This window comes from Heterocephalus glaber, unplaced genomic scaffold (assembly GCF_053883595.1).
Source record: "Heterocephalus glaber isolate CG9 unplaced genomic scaffold, H.glaber_assembly_v1.0 deba00001806, whole genome shotgun sequence".
In the NCBI taxonomy this organism is placed as follows: Eukaryota; Metazoa; Chordata; class Mammalia; order Rodentia; family Bathyergidae; genus Heterocephalus; species Heterocephalus glaber.
Window position 1 is genome coordinate 1,603,810 of NW_028258481.1, and position 22,985 is coordinate 1,626,794.

Consider the following 22,985-nt stretch of genomic DNA (forward strand, 5'->3'; position numbering starts at 1 on the left):
CTGCGAAAGAAAACCGTGCTCTCTTCTGCAGCACATACCGTATACTAAAACTAGAACGATACAAGGATGGCCCCTGCGCAATGTTGACACGAAAGTTGTGAAGCGTTCCCTATTTTATATATTTATTTTTTGGTACAGGGGATCGAACTCGGGACCTTGCACTTGCAAGGCAGGCGGTGGAACCACTAAGCTACATCCCCGGCGCATAGGGCAATTTGCTATGTCCGTGTAGATAACCAGCTCCAGAACCTGTGCTGTTTCTTCTGGCCCACTTCTTTCCCTCAAATACCGCGTGAGGAGGTGCTCAGGCAGCGTGCCGCCTCGAACTGAACTTGCTAGCTGGGGACCCTGAAGCACATTGCTTACTCCCACAAGCTATCCCTAACATTCTTCCTTAAAAGACAAAAATTTCTTGTGAAATAGCTTCAAAGAGACGTGCTCAGTGTATGAAATAGAAGCTATTTCCTGTCACTGACAAAATAGGTTTTTTTAAACTGATACAGGATCATATTAATGTCTTAATACATGCATACATGCAACGTTCAAATAAGGGAAACCTTAGCCTTTTCCTTAGTTACTTCTCTAGTAGTGGAAACATTCAAAATCCTTTCTGTAGCTTTTATATCGATATTGATGTATACAGATACATATCAACCTGGCATGATGACACACTCCTGTAATCCCAGCACTGTGGGAGGCTGAGGCAGGAGAATCCCAGTTTGGGAAATTTAGCAAGACCCAATCTCAAAATAAAAAACGAGGCTGGGGATGTAGCTCAGGGTAAAGACCCGGGGTCAGTCCCTTCATAGTAGCACAGAAATGAAATGTACTGTATTTTCTGGAGTCATTCTGCTGTGCAGTGGAATGCCAGAACTTCTCAACACTGGATAATTTCTTTCTCCACCTCCCCTGAATGGGAGTTTTGTTTTGGAGACAGGATGTCCCATTGCCTGAGGTAGTGTGAACTCCTGAGCTCAAGGGATCCTCCTGCTTCAGCCCCGAGTAGCTTGGGCTAGGCTGGCACCCAGTTCAACGAGGGGATTTTCTTTTTAGCCACCCCTCTCCAAACGGGGAGATTTTAAAGTGCTGTTGGCTAGAGAATCACCTTTGGTGTCAGAACATCTGACCTAGCTACTGCTACCCACAGAGACATGGTAAGCACTGGCCCCCTTCCTACCTAGGCCTGCTAAGCCTGGCCCTCCTGAGAGCACGGTGGGTGGAGCAAGCCAAGAGAGGCTGGTGTGAGCTTGTTTTGCTAAAATGAGGCAGCTTGGACTGGGGATGTAGCTCACTGGGGCTGCACCTGCTTTGAAAGCACAAAGTTCTGAGTTCAATCCCGGGTACCAGAAAAAATATATATACAAATAAAATAAAATAAAATGAGGAAGCCTGTGATAAAGCCAGATGAAAATGTTAGGCCCTTCTGCCACCTGCTGCCAAAGCACAAGGACCTGAGTTTGATCCCAGGTAGCAAAAAAGGTTAGGCCCTGGGCCTTCTACAGTATGCTGCTACAACTAGAATCCAGACACCTGGAGATTATGTGTGGTTTATCTCTTTATTGTTTCTTTTATCAAAACCTGTCACAGTTGGGGCCAAAAGGTAAAATAAAAACTTCCCACCCCTCCCCCGATGTGGTTCCCCATTGGTCCTGCCGAACCCCACCCAGGGCTTCAGGCCAAACCTGGGCACACATGATCATCTTCCCCACCAATAAATACAGGTGACTGTGATTCCATGAAACCCCCACCACTCTCCCCCCAAGGGGACCAGAAAGGAAGAAGTTTAATGCCCATCCCTCTTAATAAGGAGGCACGGACACATTTTCCCCCAGGAACAGGAGGCAAAGCTACCCCGTCAGAACTGCGGCATCACTACAGGACTGAGAAGAGACTGGGAGGAGGGAAAGGACTTCTCCAGCAACCGCAGCTTTGATCCCTTCCGTCTCACCAAGTAAGGTGGTCCCAGTGTATCAGTGGGGAGGGGGCAACAGCCTGGCAGGGTAGAGCCAGGGAGAGGAAAGAGATGGGGGAGAGGAGAGCCCTAAATTCAGCCCCTTGTCTTCTTCCAAGGCATCAACACAAGAGATAGAGCAGGAGGGCTGAGGAGATGCCAGGGAATGGAGGGAAAGGCTTGGAACTGGCGAAGCAATGGAGTGGGGGAGGTCAGGAGATCACACAGGAACTGAGTCCAAGGCCACCCCTCTCATTCAGCCCAGATGTTCGTGGCATCTGGTCTGGGACAAGGAAGGTGAAGTCTGGGGCGGGCCAGCCTCTGAGGCAAGAGGACAGTGACCCCCAGCACCCCATGCCCACCCCTGGGTTATCGCAGGAGAATGCTCCAGTCAGAGGCCACGCTGACGCCAGGCTTGCGCAAGACCAGCACAGAGGTCTCGGGGTCGTGCTGGAAGGACAAGCGGCTCTCAGGCGACCCTGGAGGAAGCGAGAGGAGCCAGTCACTGCTGGGCCGCTTCCCTCCTGCGAGGCTGGCGCAGGCTCCAAGCCCCACGCTGGCCGTCCTGGCAGACGCCACGCACCTCGGGTCTGGAGCACCACGGCAGCAGGCTTCTCAACTCCCATGATCACCACCCGCTCAATCCAGACTGGCGTCTCAAAGTGGCCTCGGGGATCTGCGAAGCTGGAGTGAAAGGCAGGTGCCCAGGATGGGAAGGGGCCAGCAGCACTGTGCCAGGGAGAGCAGTGAGACAGTGGCCCGCTGCACACCCAAGGTGGCCATTACCTGGAGACCAGTGTACTGTTGGAGAAGGAGAACCGCCGCAGCAGAAACTCCTGGCGAGTCTGGTAGTTGAACGTGTGCCCGTCATCCAGGAAGAGCTCCCCTTGGGCCGTACCCTGAGCAGGAAGTGGGGGTGGAATGAGTCAGGCTGGATGGCTCATGTCCTGGGGGCGGCCAGATGGCCAAGCTGGGGACTCACCTGGGGGCTGAGGGCGACAAAGAGAGTGATAGGGTCATCCTTCATGCAGTCTGAGGAGCGCCGCACACGCATCCACCGGGGCACGATTGTCCCTCCTCGCTGGAACACGGGGATCTAGGGCAAGAGCACTGTGAGGCTGAAAGCCTCCAAGGCCCATGGCATCTGTGCTGTCATCCACCGGTGCCCATGCAGGTCCTTGGCCAAAGCTTGAACAAAGCATGTTCCCCGGTGGCTGGGCAGGCTACTCACACTGCTCAAAGTTACAGGCAGGTACAGAGTTTGTGGGCCACGGTGCTTCTGGTAGCTCTGAATGTCATACCACACCTGCAGGTGACAGCAGAGAAAGAGGCTAGGTCACTCTGCAAGGGGCCTGCAGCCCATCTGCTTTCTTTGGCTTCACCATCCTGCCCAGCAGCCTTTCCGTGACTCACCTCTTCGGGGCCAGGCAGATAGACCTGCACACCATGGGCCCCGGCATCTGACACAGGGTGAACCAGGAGCGCATCCCCTAGACAAACCAGAATCAACTCAGAACTGGGGCCCTTGCATGGCCCCTGGGGCTTGCAAACTCTGCCCAGGAGCACTGCCAGCCCAGCCCTCCCTCCTCACCAAGCAGGAACTGGTCATCGATGCTGAAGGTGGTCACATCCTGAGGATACTGCACCCACAGGGGTCTGCGCAGAAAGACAGGAGGATGTTGGCCATCAGTCGTACAAAGGAAGCCAGTCCAACCGACGGCGACAGAAATGTGTGCAACATTTCTAGTATTTCTTTTTTCTTTTTTGGTACTGGGGCTCAAACTCTGGTCCTTGCGCTTGCCATTTCTAGTATTTCTGATTGGCACACCCTCATAGGACTGGGTTTACACTCAGAGTGTTGTGAAGAGAAGGACTGATGTATGCTCAGACATGAACGCTTGTCACACAAGGGTGGGTTGTCAAAAAGGCCCCACAACTATGGCCTTGGCCTTAGGACCAGGCACGAGCCTGTGCCACCCTGGGCTACCCAGAGCCTTACCTCTGCCTGCAGGCCACACCCTCATCCTGACCCAGTCCATCTGCCAGGAAAGGCCTCAAGCTCCCACCTGGCCTCGACCTCCTACCTCGAGGAGACAGTTTCCTCAAGCACCCTCCGCTCTCCAGGTGTCACACCAAGCTAAGGGTCAGGCTGGTGAGAGGAAGGGCCTTCCTACCTGGCTGGGGACAGCGACCGAGGCTTCCTTCCGAGCCACCGGCCTGGCCTTTCACTGCTCACAGGTCCAAGGTGCAGCTCACCCTGGGCATTCAAGGCAACCCCACAGCACCCAAATGTGTCCACTGACGTGGAATATGCCCCATGTGTCCCCCAACCCTTGTGGACACTGCTGGGGCATTCTGCAGTACTGGGCCAGCACCTACAGGGCTCAGGGCCCCTCAGTGCGGGCCCACGCCATTGCCACTCAGCTGAGGGCGTCTGGGGCTGACCTGCCAGGAGGACAGTGTGCGGGTGCTGAGCACTCTGTGCTGACTGCATCTGCTTGCTCTGTGGTCTCTCACTACAATTTTACCTGTGAACTGGAATATTCCTGCCCTGGGCCTGGGATTTAGCTCAGTGGTTCTGCCGCCTGCCTCGCAAGCTCAAGGTCCAGAGTTCGATCCCTGGTACCAAAAAAAAAAAAAAAAAAAAAAAAAAATCCCAGGCCCGAACTGGAATATTCTTTACAACCGGCCATTAATTAGACTTTTTTTTTTTTGGTACCAGGGATCGAACTCTGGACCTTGAGCTTGCGAGGCAGGCGGCAGAACCACTGAGCTAAATCCCTGGTCCGAACTGGAATATTCTTTACAACTGGCCATTAATTAGACCTTTTTTTTTTTTTGGTACCAGGGATTGAACTCTGGACCTTGAGCTTGCGAGGCAGGCGGCAGAACCACTGAGCTAAATCCCTGGTCCGAACTGGAATATTCTTACCAGTGAATTTACGAAGCTTACACAGAATCATCAGTGTGCATGGGCCTATTCTGAAAAGAGAAAAGCAGCCCCAAAGAAAGAACCTGGGATGGACAGCACTGCAGCAGCCCAGCAGCCCAGAGTGATGGTCTGCTCCGGGCTCTCCTCAGCTCCGCAACCCAACTGCCAGCCTTTCCCTTCCTGTGTGGGAGGCAAGCGCAGGAGCCTGCACTTGTGAAGACTGAGGTGGACTGAGCCTGCTGTGTCCCTTCGGGGAAGGAACCAGAGGCAGAGGCCGAGCGCTGCAGTGAGCTTGGGGACCCAGGGCATGGACGGCGCTCTCTGCCTAGACCTCAGGGCATCCGGGCCTCATCTTGCACGGCCTTCTTCCATTCTTCAGACATTCACAGCTGTTGCTCATTCCCCTTAGCCTCCCCTTCACACTTCTTAAAATCTGAGGCCGGATCTCACTAAGTCACTGAGCTGCCCAGCTGGGCTCAAGCTGGGCCCCTCCTGCCACAGCCTCAGAGTGCCAGGACTACAGGTACACAGTACCACACCTCCTCCCCTCACTCTATCTGCCATCAGACTCTCTCCTTGATGAGGAGGCAGCCCGGAGGTCGAACCCAGGCTCCGTCCTGGCCAAAGCGGCCCACTCTGCAGCCCGTGAACAGCTCACCTCATGACAGGGAAGCCATCCCGGTGGGCGTGGTAGAAGAGGGTGTACCAGTAGGGCAGCAGGGAGTACCGGTGGCCCAAGGCTTCCCTGATGATGTCTTGATGCTGAGCCGGTAACAGCCACGGCTCCCGCCGCCCAGTGTCCAAGTGCGCATGAGCCCGGAAGAAGGGCTGGTAGGCACCCATCTGGTACCAGCGCACAAGCAGCTCGGGGTCTGGGTTCTTGAAGAAGCCCCCCACATCCGCTGGGGAGGCAGGGCGAGAGCGGGTTACAGGAGGGTGCAGGAGGGCAGCTGCACCACGGCCCCGTGCATACACCTCAGTCCTGTGCCTCCCACTCTGCCCCGGCCCAGCCCTCCATCCTCCCCTCTCACCCCCACAGAAGGAAAGTCCCACCAGCCCCAGGCTGAGGCACATGGGGATGGAGATCTTCAAGTGGTCCCACTCGGCAGTGTTGTCCCCGGTCCACACAGCCCCTGAGGGAGGAGAGGGCGCTTGCACAGAGAGGGCTCAGTCTTCACATGGGCAACCTGGGGCCTGGGGACCCCCTGAAGGTGCCGGGCCAGACAGGGACACACACACCCCCCCCCCCCGGATGCTGCTGGGAGGACAGTGCCCAGGCTGTGGCTCCCAAGGCCTGGCCTCCACATCCTCTGCCACAGCTCCACTCCCTGGCTCTTACCAAAGCGCTGGGAGCCAGCAAAGAACGCCCTGCTCAGGACAAAGGGGCGCTCAACGCCCCCTGAGCGCTGAATGAGCCCGTCCGCAGTGGCCATGTGCTGGGGGATGGACACAAGAGCCAGCGTCACGTGGGGAAGCTGCCCACCAACCCCCAGCAACCCCCGTGCCGCACCACATAGAAGCCGTAGATGTTGTGGATGTCACGGTGCTCCCAGCCCCCGTGGTGCTGGGCATCCTTCAGCATAGTGACCTCAGGCCCGTTGAACACAGACGGTTCGTTCATATCATTCCAGACATAGAGGTTGGGAGCAGAACCCTGGGGCACAGGCAGAAGATGCAGGCAGGACAGAGAGGAGAAGACAAGGCGGTGTCAGTGCAGAGCACTCCCTGAATCTGGAAAGATCTACTTTTCAGGGTGCTCTGAGGATCACGGAGTCCCCCCAGTTTGCTACAGGCAACCAAGCAAGCAGAAAGACTACTGCAGGAGACAGGGAGGGCCAGGCAGACCCCACAGGACAGGCCGTTCCTACCTCATAGTTGTCAAAGCTGAACATGTTGGCCCACCAGGCTCTCATCCTGGGATTGGTGAAATCGGGGTAACCAGCAGAACCTGGGAGACAGCAAGGACAACCTGTGAGCCCCCAACAGGCACGGAAGCTACCGCCCCACCCCTCACCTGCCCTCTGCCTCGGGCCTGGGCCTGCCTACCTGGCCAGCACCAGCCCTCATAGTCGGAGCCATCCCGGGTCTTCACGTACAGGCCCTGGTCCCGCAGCTCCTCGTGGACCCGGTAGCCAGAGTCCACCTTGATGTGGGGGTCCACGATGGCCACCAGCTGAGTAGACACCGCTGGTCAGAGCTCCCCAAGGCAGCCCCGCCCCAGCCCCACCCGAGAGGACAAGAGGGCCTACAGCCCCTCACCTTCCGCCGCTTGGAAGCCAGGCGCTCGAGCATGCTGCGGGGCTTCGGGAAGCGGCTGGGGTCCCAGGTGAAGTACCGCTTGCCGTCAGCGTGCTCGATGTCCAGCCAGATGACGTCACAGGGGAGACTGTGGTCATCGAAGCCCTGGTCCACCTCCAGCACATCAGCCTCGTCCCGGTAGTTCCAGCGGCTCTGGTGGTAGCCGAGGGAGAAGAGCGGGGGCAATGCCTGGGTCCCTGTAGGGTCATTGAGGGAAGGGCCACAGTGGGGCTCAGGCCCAGTCAGGGCCGTGGGGACACCCAGAGATGGAGGGAGGCCCAGGACTGCTGAGAAGGAACAGATCAGCGGGCCAGGAACCGAGGTGCCGAGTACCTGTGAGGCTGGCATACTGCTGGAAGACATCGAAGGCAGAGGGCCCAAGGAGCAAGAAGACATCAATGATACCGCTCTCCGACATCCAGCGCACGTCTGTCTGCGGGGTCTCTCCGGAGCCCTGCAGGTAGTCCAGCATCTTCCCAAACAAGGTCTGCAAGGGCAGGGGCAGCCGCTTGCTGCTCACAGTCCAGCTCCCAACAACGGCAACTTGCTCTCCTCGGGTCCCCGGGCGGCCTAGGCCCCTCCTGGGGAGGCATCCCCTGCCACTCCACTCATGCCAGCGCTATCGGGAGTGGCCACCTTGCCCTATCCGGCCAGCTGCCTGTCCCATGCCGTTCCTCCTTGGCACAGGGCCCTGTCCAGCTTACAGCACCACAAGGCTGCCTAACACACACACCAGCCGCCACTGCGCCCTTAGGCAGCCGGAGTGGTGCCCACCCAGCGACCTGCCAGCTGCCCACATGCACCTGGCAGCCCTGCCCTCCCCACAGGATGCACCTTTCCTGCTGTGTTGGAAGAGATGTCAACCCAGGTCTCGGCGGCGTTGAGCCAGAAGATGCCCAGGTCACGGTGAGGGCTGTGAGCCAGCAGCACAGGCACAGAGCCATACAGGGCCATGGGGTTGTCCACCTCGTACTGGAACACGTCCAGGTTGTACAGGCGGTATGGCTCCCCGCCCCTGTGGAGGAGGCCGACGCTGGCGAAGGCCTGTGCTGTGCACGGGTCTCCGCCTCCCCCGAGCCGGGTGTTTCCAAGAGACTCACTCAGTGGCCTTCAGCCGCAGGCTGTCTGCATGCTCAGGGATCCCGTACACGTGCTCGATGCCCGGCAGGGAGAAGTCCAAGCCCACAGACGTGGGGCCTGAAAGAAAGGTAAGGCTGAGCCCAGAGCTTCCCCGGGCTGGGGCTCCCCACCAGCCAACTGGACCTCACCGTGGGGCTTGCTGTCCGAGTGAGTCTTGAACATCTCTTCCCAGGCCCCTGGCTCCTCTCTCTCTGCCGTCTGCTGGGTCTCTGGCTATGAGGAGAAAGCAGTGACCCGGTCGCCAGGGGCTCCTCCCCGGCACCTGTCACCTCAGCCCCTCTGACGGGGACACAGCCTGCCCTCCACTTGCCTTGTCTCTGTCCCCAGCCACATCCTCGGGCTGGGCCCCGTCGCCCTCAGCGGGGTCCGTTGCTCCTTGCCTGGAAGGTAGGAGAGCTGTCTGCTCCAATCCAGAGGGGCAGGGACGAGGGGCTAGTGAAGGAGGGGTGGGGACAGAGAGCCAAGGGTCCAAAGGAACAAAAGCTCCAGAGGAGGGACTGAACGTTAGCCTGGAAGGGCCCCGGGAGCGGGCAGTTTTCAGAGCATGGGGGAAGAACTGAGAAAGGAAAGTGGGGCGAATGCCACCGGGCCCCCCCAGCACAGGTCCATACCCGTGTCCTACAGGCACCCCCAGAAGACAGGCAAGCAGGAAGTTCGGGGGTCTCACACCAAGCGGGCCCTGCTGCCCCCGCTCCTGGCCAGACAGAGCCATGCCCAGGCCTTGAGAAGACCTCAAGAGGCGTTGCCTAGGTCGGCTGGTGAGCAGCCCATCCAAGGCCCACTCCATCCCGGCCAGACCCAGGCTCTCGGCACGCAGCATCCCGCCACCCCAGGTGCAGAGGTCCGAAGAGGTCCACTCCCTGTGCTCCTGAGGGCTCCCAGCCGGGGCAACAGGGAGCGGAGGGGGGAGGGCGAGGCATGAGCAGGTCTGGAGTCCCTTCCCAGGCCAGAGTCAGGGCGGGCGGGGGGGGGCGGGCGGGCAGAGGAGCAGATGCAGGACCCACGGCCACAGATTTACCTAGAGAAAATGCTCTTGATCTTATCCCACATGCTACCGAGCGTGAGACTAACTTTATCCGAGAAACTGGGGGAGGAGATGAGTAGGGAAGGGGTAAAGGAGGCACAAAACCAACACAAAACAGAAACATAAAAGTGAGTTTCAGTCGACAAACTTCCAGATGGGGGAAAGAAAACAAAATAAATAATAAGCAAATAAGAAGAAAACTAACTTGGGAAACACAATGGCATAAGAAGCAGGAGGGAGAGGGACCCAAGCGGCCTCCCACAGAGATGCCCGGGCACAGCCTGGGGATGGGGACAAGCCGCTACCTCCCGGTCTGCACAGAGATGGAGGATGCTGCCTGGGGCCCCCACCTGCACCCCGCAGTCCCAAGCCCTACACTCACGGGACCCTTCGAAGCCTCTGGTGCTCAAATTCCAGCAGGCCCCGGGCGTTGACGCTGAGCAGAAGGCTGCGGCCCTCCAGCAGGTCCAGGCGGAAGGGCCGTGCAGTCAAGATGACCTTGTAGGGACCCTCAGCCACTGTCAGCTCCATGCTGTTGTCATCATGGCCAGAGACAGAAAGCCTGCGAGGAGAGACAAAGGGACACGAGAATCATCAGGACAAAGGTCAGCCCCATGCTGGCACAGGAGGGGACCCAGAGGGTGCCAGGCATCGCAGCAAGAGTGCAAGGACACATTCGCTGCACAAAGGAGCCAGAGAGTGCTTCGAGACTAACCCAAGCATTCTCACAGCTCAGAAATGTAAGACAGCGAACAGCAGATCAGCAAAGAAGTAGAAGAAACACATTTTCCATGTGGGAAAAAAACAGTATTTCTCACATCATACCAGATACAAACATCAACTCCAGAAAGGTTACAGCTTAAAAGTTTTTTTTCCTTGGGCCATGAATTTAGCTCAGTGGCACTACACCTGCCTCACAAAGTGCAAGGTCCTGAGTTCGAACCCCATACAAAAAAAAGTTGTTTTTTCTTTTGTAGTGCTGGGGATAAAACCCAAGGTCCTGCACATACTGGGCATGTGCTCTACCAGAGTAACACCCTAGCCCTATGGCTTAAAATTTAAAACTAAAAGCGTCAAAAAAATATATAAACCAATCGAGTTTCTAATCTTGGAAGCAGACAGACTTTCTTTTGTAACAAGGCACTGCTATGTTTCCCAGAGCAGCCTCCGACACCGGGGCTGCGAGGAGGAAACACACCACAGCCCGAGCACCAGGCCTGCACCACCCACCGTACCTGGCAAAGTTACAAATTTCTGTTCATCAAAACACATCTCTGGCTGGCATCATGGCACACACCTGTAATCCCAGCACTTAGAATTCCAATTTTGAGGCCAACATGAGCAACTTAAAGATTTAGCAAGATCTTGTCTCAAAAAATAAGACTGGGGATGTATCTTAGTGGGAAGACCCTGGGTTCAATGCCCTGTAGAGCAAAAGGTGGGAGGAAGACCCAGGGAAACCACGCATCACTAGAGTAAGACCTGTGCTTGTTCATGTCCTCTCAGAGGAACACCGTATCCAGCCCAGGCCAGGCCCCACAGGCAGAGTACGAAACTGCTGACTGAACAAAGGCAGTGAAAGGCACGTGGGGCAAAGAGGCGTAGAGCGAGACAGAAGCATGGTGAAGTGCGAGCCAGCTGCCAAACAGGCTCAGTGGGAATGGGAAAGGGACACCAGACAGGCGGGCTTCTTGGAAACACGCACGGAGCTGTTGGGGGATCGGCCACTAGGACATCAGGCACCCGGTACCGGGGCCGCAGGGGCTGCAGCTCATCAATCCTGATCCGAGTCATGTTCTTCTGAAGCCCTTGTAGCTCCAGCAGCAACACCACCTGCAGGGACAGGGTTTGGCTGTGGGGCCAGGAGGCAGCGCCCCGAGCTGTCCCCTCTGAGGTACGGGTCAGTCCCCATAGTAGGCCGTGCAGGAGTAGGCCACGAGCCCATCCCAGATGACCCTCAGCCACCCACCCTGTCCTCCTGACCTTGGTGACCTCGTGGACCAGCTGGACCGTGAGGGCATCAGGCCCAAGCTGCAGAGAGTCCAGCAGGGCATGGTATGGAGAGAGGCCTGGCCGTAGGCTTCGCTGCCTCCTGCCCAGTGCAACGGGTATTGTTGAGGTAGGAGGCCCCCAAAATGCCCCTGCTTCTGTCACCTGCAGTGTCCTCAGGGTCCCCCATCTTCCACAGACCACCCATGTCCACTCCCTTCCAGCCTGCTCGCCCACAACCAGCGTACTTGCAGAAAGAACTCTCTTCACAGGTCTTAAAGTTGCTTCTGTCCACAGCAAAGGCGATCCCCAGGAAGACCCCTAGATACGCCAGCACCAAAACCATTCGAGACCTGTGGAGACGAGGAAGGAATCAGCAAGGGCTTGGGAAGTGCCACCTTCCTGACACTGTGCTGTGAGGAAAGAAGGGGGAGATTAAGACACGGTACATGGGAAAGAAGAGCCAGGCATGGTGGCCCACGCCTGTAACCCCACACTGTGGGAGACTGAGGTAGGAAGATCCCAAATTCAAGTTCACCCAGGGCAACTTGTGACCAAAAAAAAGGGCTGGGGATGTTCAATCCCCTGGACCGCAAATTCATGAACAGAAAAGAAGGCAGCATGAACAGGGAAGGGCCAGGCCACACCTTCCATCTAGAGGCAGAAAAGTGAGCAACTGTCACCTCAGAGACCCTGGTATTGACACTGGTTACATCAGCCTCTCGGAGGCAGCAGCACAGAAAGTGGGTCCCAGAGGTAAAGTTGACAGCAACAGCAAGCAAGCCGCCTGGCCAATCAGGTGGGAGCCGGCAGAGCTGGAAAGCCTGGCACTGCCATCTGTGGCTTTCCCTGTACCCCAGGCACCGCTACACCAAGCCCATTTCCGCACCTTCAAATCACCACCACTCCTACCTAAGCTAAAGAAAACCTGCTGAGCCGGAAAGTACTGCAGGGGCCAGGAGCCCACTGCTCTGTATCCCCAGCTCTCAACTGCACAGATACAGTCTTAGCCTCAGGGACTGTGATTTAATTAGCCTGATTCAGGGCTCAGGCTTCAGTTCTTTGAAAGCTCCCTAACTGGTATGGTGGTGTGTACTAGTAGTCCAACCTGGGCTACTGAGCAAGACTCTGTTTAAAAAATAAATAAATAAAAATAAGAGTGTAGTTCAATGGGAAAGTGTTTCCCTGGCACACACAAGGACCTGGATTCAAATCCCCAGTACCAATCAATCCATCAATCAATGCTCCCTAAACTTCAAAGGATAACCACGATTCAAAACCACTTCTTTACACACACTATCTCTTTTCCCTTTTTTTAGTGAATAGGTTACGGTTTTTTCCTACATGAGAAAATTAAGGCATATAATGTTCAGTAATTCATCCAAGCTTGAATAGGTAGAAAGGGGACAAACTGAACCTAGTTCTCTTGACTCTGGGCCCACATACTTCAGTGACATGCAACAGAGCAGACTCATCACAGCATGATGGACCAAGATGGGTCACCTCCCCAGTGTGCCAGCAAATGGAAGACAGGGACTAATAGCAAACTTAAGTTTAAATGAGTTAATTTGAAGGATTTATTAATCCATTCTGAGTGAGCCCTAAACAGGGGTTATCTTAGTTTCTGCTAAGAAACACTTGCGGGCCCGGGATTTAGCTCAGTGGTTTCACCGCCTACTGCACAAGCGCAAGGACCCAAGTTCGATCCCCGGTACCAAAAAAAAAAAAAAAAAGAGAGAGAAACACTTGCAATGCTTACTAAATGCTTATCAAGTGAAAATTATCTTTCATTTTTTATTTGTTTTGCAGTGCTGAGGATCAAAGCCTGAGCCTTGCACATGATAGGGAAACACTCTACCACTGAGCTACTTCCCAGCTCCTAAGGTACATTTTGGTTTTTGTTTGTTTTTTTGGTACCGGGGATCGAACTCGGGTCCTTGCGCTTGCAAGGCAGGTGGCAGAACCACTGAGTTAAATCTCCAGCCCTGTTTGTTTTGTTTTCTGACTCAGGGTCTCATTCTGTAATTCAGGCTGGCCCTGAACTCAGTGATCCTCCTGCCTCAGCCTCCTGAGCACAGGAATTACAGGGGTGCACCACACCTAGCCCCCTAACTTACATTTTAAACACTTCTGGTGACTGCTGTGAGAACTCCAAGAACCACACGGTGAAATGTGTTCCAAATGAGAGTGGGAAGCAAAGGGAGAAGGGCTTCTTCTAAGCAGTGAAACTACAATCTATAGCAGGGTAAGGACAGGGCCTACTGCCCACATTGTATCTAGCATTAGCCTCAGTCGGTATCTGCTTGGAAGCTAAAGTAAACTACCAGAAGACTGCGGTTGTAGCTCAGTGGTAGAGCACTTGCCTAGCATGAAGGGAGGCCTGGGATCCACCCCCAGTACCACCCAAAAAAGAAAAGAGAAAAAGGTAATTATCATAACAGAGATCAGGGAACACAGTAAGCTCTCTAGCACCAGAATTTTGCAAGTCAAGCACTCCACACCGGGCCAGTCAGGAAAGCCAGGGAATCAGCAGGTGCTGGCTAAGTCAAGCAGGAGTAAATACTACCAGAGCAGACAGAAATGCTCCCCAAACATCATCAATAGCAAAGCACAAGCCCAGCTCCTGAGGAGTGGTGGCCCCGTCCACCTGCCCCAAGCAGAGCTACCAGAGGCTGGGGCGGCACCTCGACCCTCTCTGGAGCCGTATTTGCTGTCTATGAGATGGGTTCGCAGAGGTGTCGGGGAGGGAAGGGTTTCCGAAGTATCTATCAGCTGCGACCTGTTGAAAGCCCTAGAACTCGAGGACCCCTTGAGCACCCCGGAAAGGAACGAGCTGCAGGGCGAGCTGTGCCCATTGACCGCTTCAGATCACAGGCTGCACAGGGCGAGGTCCGGACTCTGCCTCGGGCGCCGCTCCCCAGACACTGCCAGTCCCGGGACCGCTCTGCAGCGCTGCTTCCACCCTGGCTGTTTCGGTGTCTCAAACCCGAGAGCGCCAAGCCCTTAGGTTACGTGTCTTGTTTGGGTAACGTCACTCCAGCGACCGTGAACCCGGTTCGGTAGTGCCAGGCCGCTGCCCACGTGCGGACCACGCGCGGGCGGAGCGGGACCAGGGTCGCAGGGGTCACCACCGTCCCCGCCCCGGGGAGATCGCGGGAGGCGGGGCTGGCCGCCGCGGGCCCAGGGCCGTGGCCAGGATAAACGCAGCGCAGCCGCGCCCTTCGGGACCAAAGCAGAAATGGGAGCTGGGCGCCGAGGCCCCTTCGCGCACGGTTCTACCGCGGGAGGCCGAGGAGCCGGAAGCCGCCTCTGAGAACAAGGGGCACCCGCGGGGCCAGGGGTGGCAGGGAGCCCTACAGAAAGGTGCAGTATAGGGCCTGGGTACACTGGGGGCGTCGGGGAGGGCCCCCGGTTCCGGGCTCCTCACCGGCTCCTCCGCGCCGCCATGGCCGCCACCGCCGCCATCTTGCGCCGGGTTTGCACCTTGACCCGGGCCTTCGCCCCCACGCACAGCGAGCCACGTACCACAGTTCCCGCCCCTTACGGCCTCCCGATTGGCCCGGCGCGCCCCGCCGCCGATGGCCCCATTGGCCGAGCGCACAATACCCGGGGGCGGGGCGCTGGAGCCCCGGGCGGTCCAGCTCCGCACACTGTTTACATCACACCGGGGCGTCGGGCTGAGTCTCAACTTGGCAAATTTTATTTAGAAAATACGGCGAGGAGGTAAAACGCGACAGCGGGGTTGGCACGGACCGGGCACCTCGCTAGGGCGCCTGGAAGCGGCCCGAGAAGAGGCCCAGGCGGTCGACGCTACGGTGCAGCACACTGTGCAGCACGGCCAGGTGCGCGCCACCCGCGCTGCCGCCCTCCCTGGAGAAGTCGCGCACGAAGCGGCCGCGCTCCGGCTGGAAGGCAAACTTCTGGGGCAGCGGCCCGTGCTCGCGCAGGAAGCCCCACACGCTCAGCAGCAGCAACCGCACCTCAAACGGGGCCAGGCGGCCGAACACCTCGTGCATGTTGCCCAGGGCCGGCGGCAGGAGGCTGCCCTCGGCCATGACGGACACCAGCGTGCAGGACGCCTGCAGGTGCCAGGGGGAGCCGGCCGTGTCAGGGTGGCGCGAGGCTTCCCAGTGGCCCAGCAGCGCGGCCAGCAGCCCGCGGAGGAGCACGGAGCAGTAGCACAGCGCCGGAGGCGCCGCCGCCACCAGCTTCAGCAGCTCGAACAGCAGCGGCTGCTCGAGGAACCGGCGGCCGATGCGGAGGTCGCGCTCCACAGTGGCCCGGGCGTGCTCCTCGGGCGGCCAGGCCAGCTCGGCGCCAGCGGCATCGGGACACACAGTCTCCACCAGGGTCACTGCCACCGCTTTGGCTGCCTCGGGGCTCAGGGTGGGAGCCGCCCAGCAGCCCCCGCAGTTCGCGCCTCCCGCAGCCCTGCAGCAGTGCACCAGGAGGCTGAGGAGGCTCTGGGTGTTGTACATCACTTCTTGCTGGTTGCGAGCCTGGACAGACTTGGGGGGCTTCAGACCACGGCCTATAATTCCAGCGTGGAAAACGGACCAGATCCCTCCAGGCCCTGGCCCAGCGGCAGTGTGCCGCCGGTTAGTGTCCAGCAGGGAGGGCGAGGCCAGAGGAGCCGAGTCAGCGGGGACAGGCTCACCGTCCCCATCTACCTCCCCTCCGAACAGTTCTGCATTGCCCGGATGCAAGGCTCCCTCCACCAGCAGCTGCAGGACTGCCTTGAGCCCAGCTGGGGAGGTCTGAGAGAGGCGGGTGAGAAGCTGAGAAGCGGAGGCCACTCCTGGAGGCCCATGCAGCCTCAGGGAAGTAAAGAATCGGTGCACCCCAGCCCTCACCAGTCCCAAGAGCTGTGAAGGGGACAAGGCTTCCACGGGAAAGGGACAGATGGCCAGGAGGGAGGCTGAAGCTCCAGCTACTTCCTCCTCAGGGTGCAGCAGGAGAGGAGCCAGGTCAGACAGATGGGCAGACGCAGACTCCCCAAAGCGGGCTCCTAGGGCTGCAGGGCCCTCCCCACCCTGCTGCTCCCACCCCACCAGCAGTGCCAGGTTTCGCAGGAAGCGGGCTGTGAAGGAAGGTTGCAGAATGCCTGCGTGAACCCGAGCCAGGCAGCTCCGAAAGGCCAGGGGCAGGAGACCAGAGAGACTAACCACCAGTCCGGCATACAGCTGAGTGGCCAAACTCAACTCCTCAGGGCTTCGAGCTCGGCTCAGTAGGTGACCCAAGGCATCAGGTCCACAGCTGGGCCGAGTATAGACAGACAGCAGGCCCAGGAGCTGGTGCTGCCAGAGGAAACGCTTCCGCTCCAGCCGTAGCGTCTCTCCACACAGCTCTCCAACATGGTTTCTTAAGGCGTCTAGGAAGGGCACTGGGCGTGGGGGCGGGGGTGGGCTCAGCACCCCATCCCCAGGGGACCCTCCCCGGTGATGGACCAGTTTTTGCAGATGCAACAGCAGCAGCTGGATCAGCCGGTCACAGGCCTCACGCACAGTGTCCGGCACAGCCAGGCCCTGGGTGGTGATAACCGAGGCAGGCATAGCTGTGTCCACAAGGAACTGCAGCAGGCGGTACGCCCCTGCTCCAGAGGCCTGGCTCACCAAGTGCACAGCCAGGTTCAGCATGTTGTCCAGCTCCTCCCGAGGGAAGCCCTGCAGGTGTTGCTGTAGCTGGCTCAGCACAGCTGGGGGCTTCAGGCAGTCCACGAGCTCACCAGAGACTGTGCCCAGCAGAGCTGGTGACATGACTGCCAGCTGCAGGAGGAAGGGAACTGTGGCCTGAAGGGAAGGGTCCCCACTCCAGCCCCCAGGACCCCCTGCCAGGCTGTCATGGAACATTCGAAGGAGCTCCCGCCGTATGCTGTCTCCGTGGCGGGAGGCCAAGTGCCCCAGGATGCCCACAACTGAGGCAATCTTAGGCACCCGTTTCTCCCCAGGAATGGCAGGAGACCCAGGAAAGGAGGGGTCTGCAGAGGGGGTCTGAGAAGAGCTTCCACTGCCAGCACCAGCACCCCCTCCAGCCCCTCCATGGACACAGAAGTCCTTAAGGCCACAGGAGAGCACTCGGGAGATGATGGTACCAGGAAAAGAGGAGCCAATATGTGCCACAACCCAGTCAAAGTGTGGGGAATGCTGGACAGAGGTATCCAGCAAGGCATCCACGCATGCATCTGGGCAGCTACCAATGAGAGCCGAGAGGCACTGCACATAGATGTCCATGAGCGTTCGAGTGGCCCTGCAGCCCATCCACAGCTGCAGTAGCTCATTGAGCGAGCCAGTGGCATGGGGTATCCGCTGATGCTGGCCTGAGTACGTGCTGCTCAGTTGTCCCATGAGGTCAATGGACCATGCACTAATCACAGGCGCCCAGGCCTTCGGGTTGGCCCGGATAAAATCGGACAGTACCTGCTGTACTTCCTGCACCACATCCTCTAGACCAGGTCCCCCAGTGAGGACATGGGAGGGTGGAGCTGGACGGAGGTGAGGTGGACCTGCCACAGGGCTCTCATCTAGGGCAGCCAGGTGGGCCCGGACACTCTCATCAAAAACACCTCTCAAGTGGTCAAGCACAGCAGCCCGAGCTGGCGGCAGAGAGCGGAGCAGGAGAAGACCACAGCGAGCATGTTCCCGGGGTGAGAGCTGGTGGCCCAAGATGGGGTCTATGCCGGTCAGAAAAGCCTTGATTTCCTGGGACAGCTCCTGAGCACTATAAAGAAGCAAAAGCAGCACACTTAGCAAGTTATAATCCCTCTGTGAGCTTTGATTTCTCTCCCTACAATAGGGATAACAACAGTACCTACCATATAAGTTTGTAAAGCACTTATATATCACATGTAGTTCTCATTCATCACGCAATAAATCCTTGCTATTTTTGTTTCAGTAATAATATCAATAATAATATGATCAGGTATTTGGTTTTGGAGTTCACACATGCTAAGCACCTACTCTGCCACTGGTCCAGTACCCATTTAAGTATTTTTTATGTATTACACTTGATCTTAGCCAAAAGGCAGAAGAGCAATGTTTTTTATGTATTATTTCAGTCCTGACAACAGCTTTACAGACAAGAACACCAAGGTTAAGAAGAGCTGTATGCTCTCTGAAGAGTAGGAATCATTTCTGTTAAATTGAGGAGGGTGTGCTGGTGCACTCCTGTAATCCCAGCACACTGGGAGGCTGAAGCAGGAGGACAGCTTGGCAACTTAGCCCGTCTCCAGGAGGTAAAAGCTACGAGTGTCATCAATGGGAAGACCCTGGGTTCAACCCGCACTACTACCAAATAAATATATTTTGTGTGTCTATATCGGGGTTTTTAAAACGTCTTCCCAGCTTTATTGCCTCCTCTCCCACACACACAAGCACCTCAGGAATCTGCTCTTCCCGGAAGGAAAATCCTACGCGGCTCGTGAAGGGCTCTCCTTCCCAACACCTGCTGCTTCCCCCACTGGGCACGAATCCTCACCACCCACCCCCACCTACCCAGCACCCAGTGTGCCGGGAGCCGGGGTGCCAGAGTAATGCCTTCCATCCGCCCCTCCCCAAACCAAAAGGTCGGTCCCAGCACTCCAGAAACTGGTGTCGCGGGAAGAGGCGACCCCCTTCCTCCTCTCGCCTTTCTGTCAAGAGACCGCATCACCAGGGGATGATGAGACTCTGGCTGCCCCGCTTCTCTCGAGGTCCTCAAAATTTTTAATAATACAAAAAGCCTCCCTGAGAGAAGGTGAGCAGGGGGAGGCTCGCGGGACAATAAGGTTTCTAGGCCTGGGTCCCGGGCGTCCACGGAGAAAGGGCCCGGTCCCTTGGGCGTGGGGTCCGGGGACGGGGCGGCTCCGGGCCGTGAGGGCGAGGCGCGCAGGGTCCGGACAGGTCCGAGCCCAATCAGGCTCGTGTTCCTCCGGGAGGACGGGGATCTGCTTGGACGCGGTAGGGCGCGAAGCTGTGGCTACCTGAGCGGCGCGGGGCCGTGGGCGGCCGGGGCGGGAGCGGGGGGCCCCGGAGCCCCGGGAGGGTCGCACAGCGCCGACATCCCGAGCCCGCCCGGAGCCCGAGGCGCGAGCAACGGGGCGCGCGAGCGGCGCATGCGCGAACGGGAGACGCGCAGGAAGCCGAGCCAGGCCGCTCTGCGAAAATGGTCCGGCCACGCCCGTGACCCCGACACCTTGGTTCCGAGCCGGCCCGCCCGCCCGCCCTCCGCGCTCTGCACCGGTCAACAGCGCGCCTCGAAGCTTGCAGACCCTCTCGCAGTGGGCCTTGGCTTTTGGCCTGGGGCCAGAAATACAGATACACAGCTCGGGAGCTTTTAGGAAATGAAGCCTGGGGCTGGGGAGGTGGCTCAGCTGGACAGCGCTGCCTAATATGTGCGGGGTCCTGGGTTCACGCCTGGCCTGCAAAAACAGGCCAAGGAGCAAAAACCCTGTAAAAAGCAGTTGAAGAGAAAGCAGAAAAGAGATGGAAAAAGAGAAAAATAAGAAGAAAATCGTACCGAAAGTGGCACGCTCCTGCGATCCCAGCGTTCTGGGACGCTGAGGCAGATGGATGCCAAGTGCAACCCCAGGCTGGACAATTTAGGAACTTTGCAAAACTGCAGTTTTCTTGTATTCACTCAAATATATAATAAAAACAACCAATGCTTATATCGTGCTCACCTTTCCAGGAACTAGGTGTGAACATTTTACCCATCTCAAAGTGCAGCCGGGGCCAGGCTTAGTGTGGCGCATGCCGCTAATCCTACCACTTGGGAGGCTCAGGTAGGAGAATCGCCACAAGTTCAAAGCCAGCCTGGGTTACATAGTGAGTTCAGGGACAGCCTGAATACATAAGGAGACCCTGTCTCAAAAATCTAAATAATAAATAAATAAATAGTAAAGGAATGGGGATAGCGTAATGTGAAGGCTCTGTGTTCAATCCCCAGTACTGCAAAATTAATTTAAAAAAATTTTTTTGAGACAGGGTTTTGCTATGTAGTTCAGGCTGGCCTTGAACTATGTAGTCCAGGATAGCCTCAAACTCGTAGCAACCCTCCTACTTCAGCCTCCCAAGTGCTGGGATTACTGGCATAAATTTTTAAAGATAATAAAAAGAAAAACAGGAAAAGAGAGGGAGGCCAAAACAAATTGGGGTAGCCTGGTTCAAGGCCTCCTCCTAGAAGGAGGCAGGCCCAGCCTTCTGTCAGTCTCCACGTTAAGCGTTGCTGTCCCCCCGCCTCCCAACATGAGGACATTCATCCAACTCATTCCCATGTCTGGCAGAGACGGTATCAGTGCTAGGACACCTCTGCAAGGGTTCCATCATGCCAGTCACCTCGATCAAGTGCCCACCTTTGCACTTTGATTTTTTTTGAGACAGGGTCTATGTAGTTCAGGCTGGACTTGAACTCACTATGTAGCCTAGGCTGGCCTTGAACTCACAGCAATCCTCCCTCCTGCTTCAGCCTGCTAAGTGTTGGGATTACAGGCCTGTTGCCACCATGCCTGGCTGCACTTTGAGATGGGTAAAATGTTCATGCCTAGTTCCTGGAATGGTGAGCACTCTATAAGTATTGGTTATTTTTATTATATTTTTGAGTGAATACAAGAAAATAGGCTCTTTGGCAATAGAGACTTTGCCTTTTTTCTTGATAGTTCTGGAGATCAAACCCAGAACGTCTTTTATTTATTTATTTATTTATTTTTTTGGTGCCGGGGTTTGAACTTGGGTCTTTGTGCTTTCGAGCCAGGCAGCGGAACCACTGAGCTAAATCCCCAGCCCTAAACCCAGAATGTCTTGCCAACTAGACAGACACTCTGCCACTGAGCTACATTCCCAGGCCGTACTTTTTTTTTTTTTTTTTTTCAGTATTGGGGATTGAATTTAGGACCTTGCACTCGCAAGGTAGGCCACTCAGTGCCACTGAGCTAAATCCTCAGCCCCTGGCCACACTTTTTAAAATCAATAATCTCTGGGCATGGGGTCTGGCTGCTTAGTGGCAAAGTACTTACCAAGCATGTGTGAGGCTCTGAGTTCATGCCTGACACAGAGAGAAAGAGAGAGAGAGAGAGAGGAAAGAAGAGGAAGAGCAGCAGCTATATCCTTATCCCCTACAATAGTGTCATCGATGTTTCGGTTTTGTTTTGCTGTAGTGGAGATTGAACATCCCCAGCCCATTTTTATTTTTATTTTGACGTAAGGCCTCACTAAACTATGAAATTGTCAAATTGCCCAGGTGGGGCTCAGTGTTTCAATCCTGCCTCAGCCTGCCAGTGCTAGGATTACAGGTGTGTGACCACATTCCTGTTATTACTGTGTTCTTAACTTTTTTTTTTGGTACCGGGGATCGAACTCAGGTCCTTGCACTTGCACAGCAGGTGGTGAAACCACTGAGCTGAATCCCCGGCCCCTTGCTGTATTCTTGATAAACATTAATTGAATGAATGAAAGGGAAAGTAGGTTAGCACAGGTTCCTGCTTTAGTGATAATGAAAATAAAGACTAAAGCACAAGTTTGTAGGGGAAAAAAAAAAGAGCTGTAATTAAAAGTAAGAGAAAATAAAGAGGAGCACATCTCTCAAAGATCAAGCTGGTCCTGCCAGGTACAGTGGCTCAGGCCTGTAAACCCAGCACTTGGGAGGCTGAAGCAGGAGGATTGCTGCAAGTTCAAGGCCAGCCTAAATGACACAGCAAGACCCTGTCTGAAGAGTAAAATAAAATACAAGTAAAAGATCAAGAGGGGCCAGGGATTTAGCTCAGTGTTTCTGCCGCCTGCTGTGCAGGTGCAAGGACCCGAGTTTGATCCCCGGTACCAAAAAAAAAAAAAAAAAAAGATCAAGCTGATCTGCAAACAAGGAACACAAGCATGAATATGGGAGGGACCCAGCTTATGTAGCTGCAGACTGAACACCAAAAAGACAGAGGCCAGCTCTCACTGAGCAGCTGTGGAAGGCCAGGCCCTGTTCGCTTTTTCTCTCAGTCCTGCTTTTTTCCTTTTTTCTTTTCCACCACTCGTTCCAAAGCTCAGGTTGGACCCTCATGAATGGGTATTTGGTCCCCATGGGAAGAACTCTCACAGCCCAGAGGACGAGCTCAGTCTTGTGAGGCTCCGCTGGCATCCAGGGACCCTAGATTCAGGACAACGGGGACTCCAGGTGTGGCTGGAAGTCCCTGTAAATCCCACCTGCTGGCATCCAGTGTGAATTTAGAGCTGGTAAACCTTGTTTTGCCAACTTTCAGAAACAAACTCCCTCAGTGATTGAGCTGCTTCTACGCAGGGCTGAGGTAGACTCTACCCAGACTCCCACAAAATAAAGGTCGTTTGGTTTTGTTCTGTTTTATTTTATTATTATTTACGCTTTTGAGACAAAGTCTTGCTGTTAGTTCAGGCTAGCCTTGATCTTTCTATGTGGCCCAGGCTGGCCAAGAACTCTCGGTGATCCTCCTGCCTCAGCCTCCTGAGTACTGGGATTATGGGTGTGCACCACCATGCCCTTTTTGTGCTACTTTAGTTACCTATTCAGCATCTGTGGGCCCAAGTAGTTTTAGCAAAAACTAGTTTACTGGGGGTGGGGGGCTTTTTTTGAGTTAGGGTCTTGCTGTATAGTTCAGGTTGGCCTTGAACTCACGGTGATCCTACCTCAGCCTCCCCAGTGCTGGGATTAGAAATGTGCAC

General features: G+C 56.1%; 2 protein-coding genes and 1 non-coding gene across 8 annotated transcripts; 1 reads left to right on the forward strand and 2 right to left on the reverse strand.

Annotated features, from left to right (window-relative positions):
• The first annotated feature begins 15 nt into the window (after positions 1-15).
• Positions 16-117, forward strand: LOC147820699 (U6 spliceosomal RNA). The gene has a single exon (XR_015448339.1). It is a non-coding gene; the product is annotated as a U6 spliceosomal RNA (small nuclear RNA).
• Positions 118-1,537: 1,420 nt separating this feature from the next.
• Positions 1,538-14,869, reverse strand: Ganab (glucosidase II alpha subunit). 6 transcript variants are annotated; one of them, XM_013069099.3, is made up of 25 exons: positions 14,762-14,869; positions 11,583-11,687; positions 11,329-11,437; positions 11,051-11,178; positions 9,728-9,907; positions 9,340-9,405; positions 8,632-8,701; positions 8,450-8,534; positions 8,282-8,378; positions 8,016-8,196; positions 7,515-7,635; positions 7,143-7,378; positions 6,930-7,056; positions 6,752-6,831; positions 6,394-6,537; positions 6,223-6,319; positions 5,915-6,016; positions 5,542-5,785; positions 3,543-3,607; positions 3,365-3,441; positions 3,183-3,257; positions 2,934-3,047; positions 2,738-2,850; positions 2,535-2,635; positions 1,538-2,430 (listed from the first exon to the last, which is right to left on the reverse strand). In XM_013069099.3, the coding sequence occupies exons 1-25, from the start codon at positions 14,797-14,799 to the stop codon at positions 2,321-2,323; spliced, it is 2,865 nt and encodes a 954-aa protein (XP_012924553.2). In that variant the 5' UTR covers positions 14,800-14,869; the 3' UTR covers positions 1,538-2,320. The 6 variants fall into 6 exon arrangements, with proteins under 6 accessions (XP_012924553.2, XP_004874440.2, XP_087059944.1 ...); XM_004874383.4 differs by having other exon boundaries at positions 7,515-7,668; XM_087203818.1 differs by having other exon boundaries at positions 7,515-7,668; positions 8,450-8,530; positions 8,628-8,701.
• A 143-nt stretch (positions 14,870-15,012) lies between these two features.
• Ints5 (integrator complex subunit 5) lies at positions 15,013-19,430 on the reverse strand. The gene is made up of 2 exons (XM_004874376.3): positions 19,292-19,430; positions 15,013-18,051 (listed from the first exon to the last, which is right to left on the reverse strand). Exons 1-2 carry the CDS (start codon positions 19,423-19,425, stop codon positions 15,099-15,101), a joined length of 3,087 nt encoding a protein of 1,028 aa, XP_004874433.2. The 5' UTR covers positions 19,426-19,430; the 3' UTR covers positions 15,013-15,098.
• Between the last annotated feature and the right edge of the window lie 3,555 nt (positions 19,431-22,985).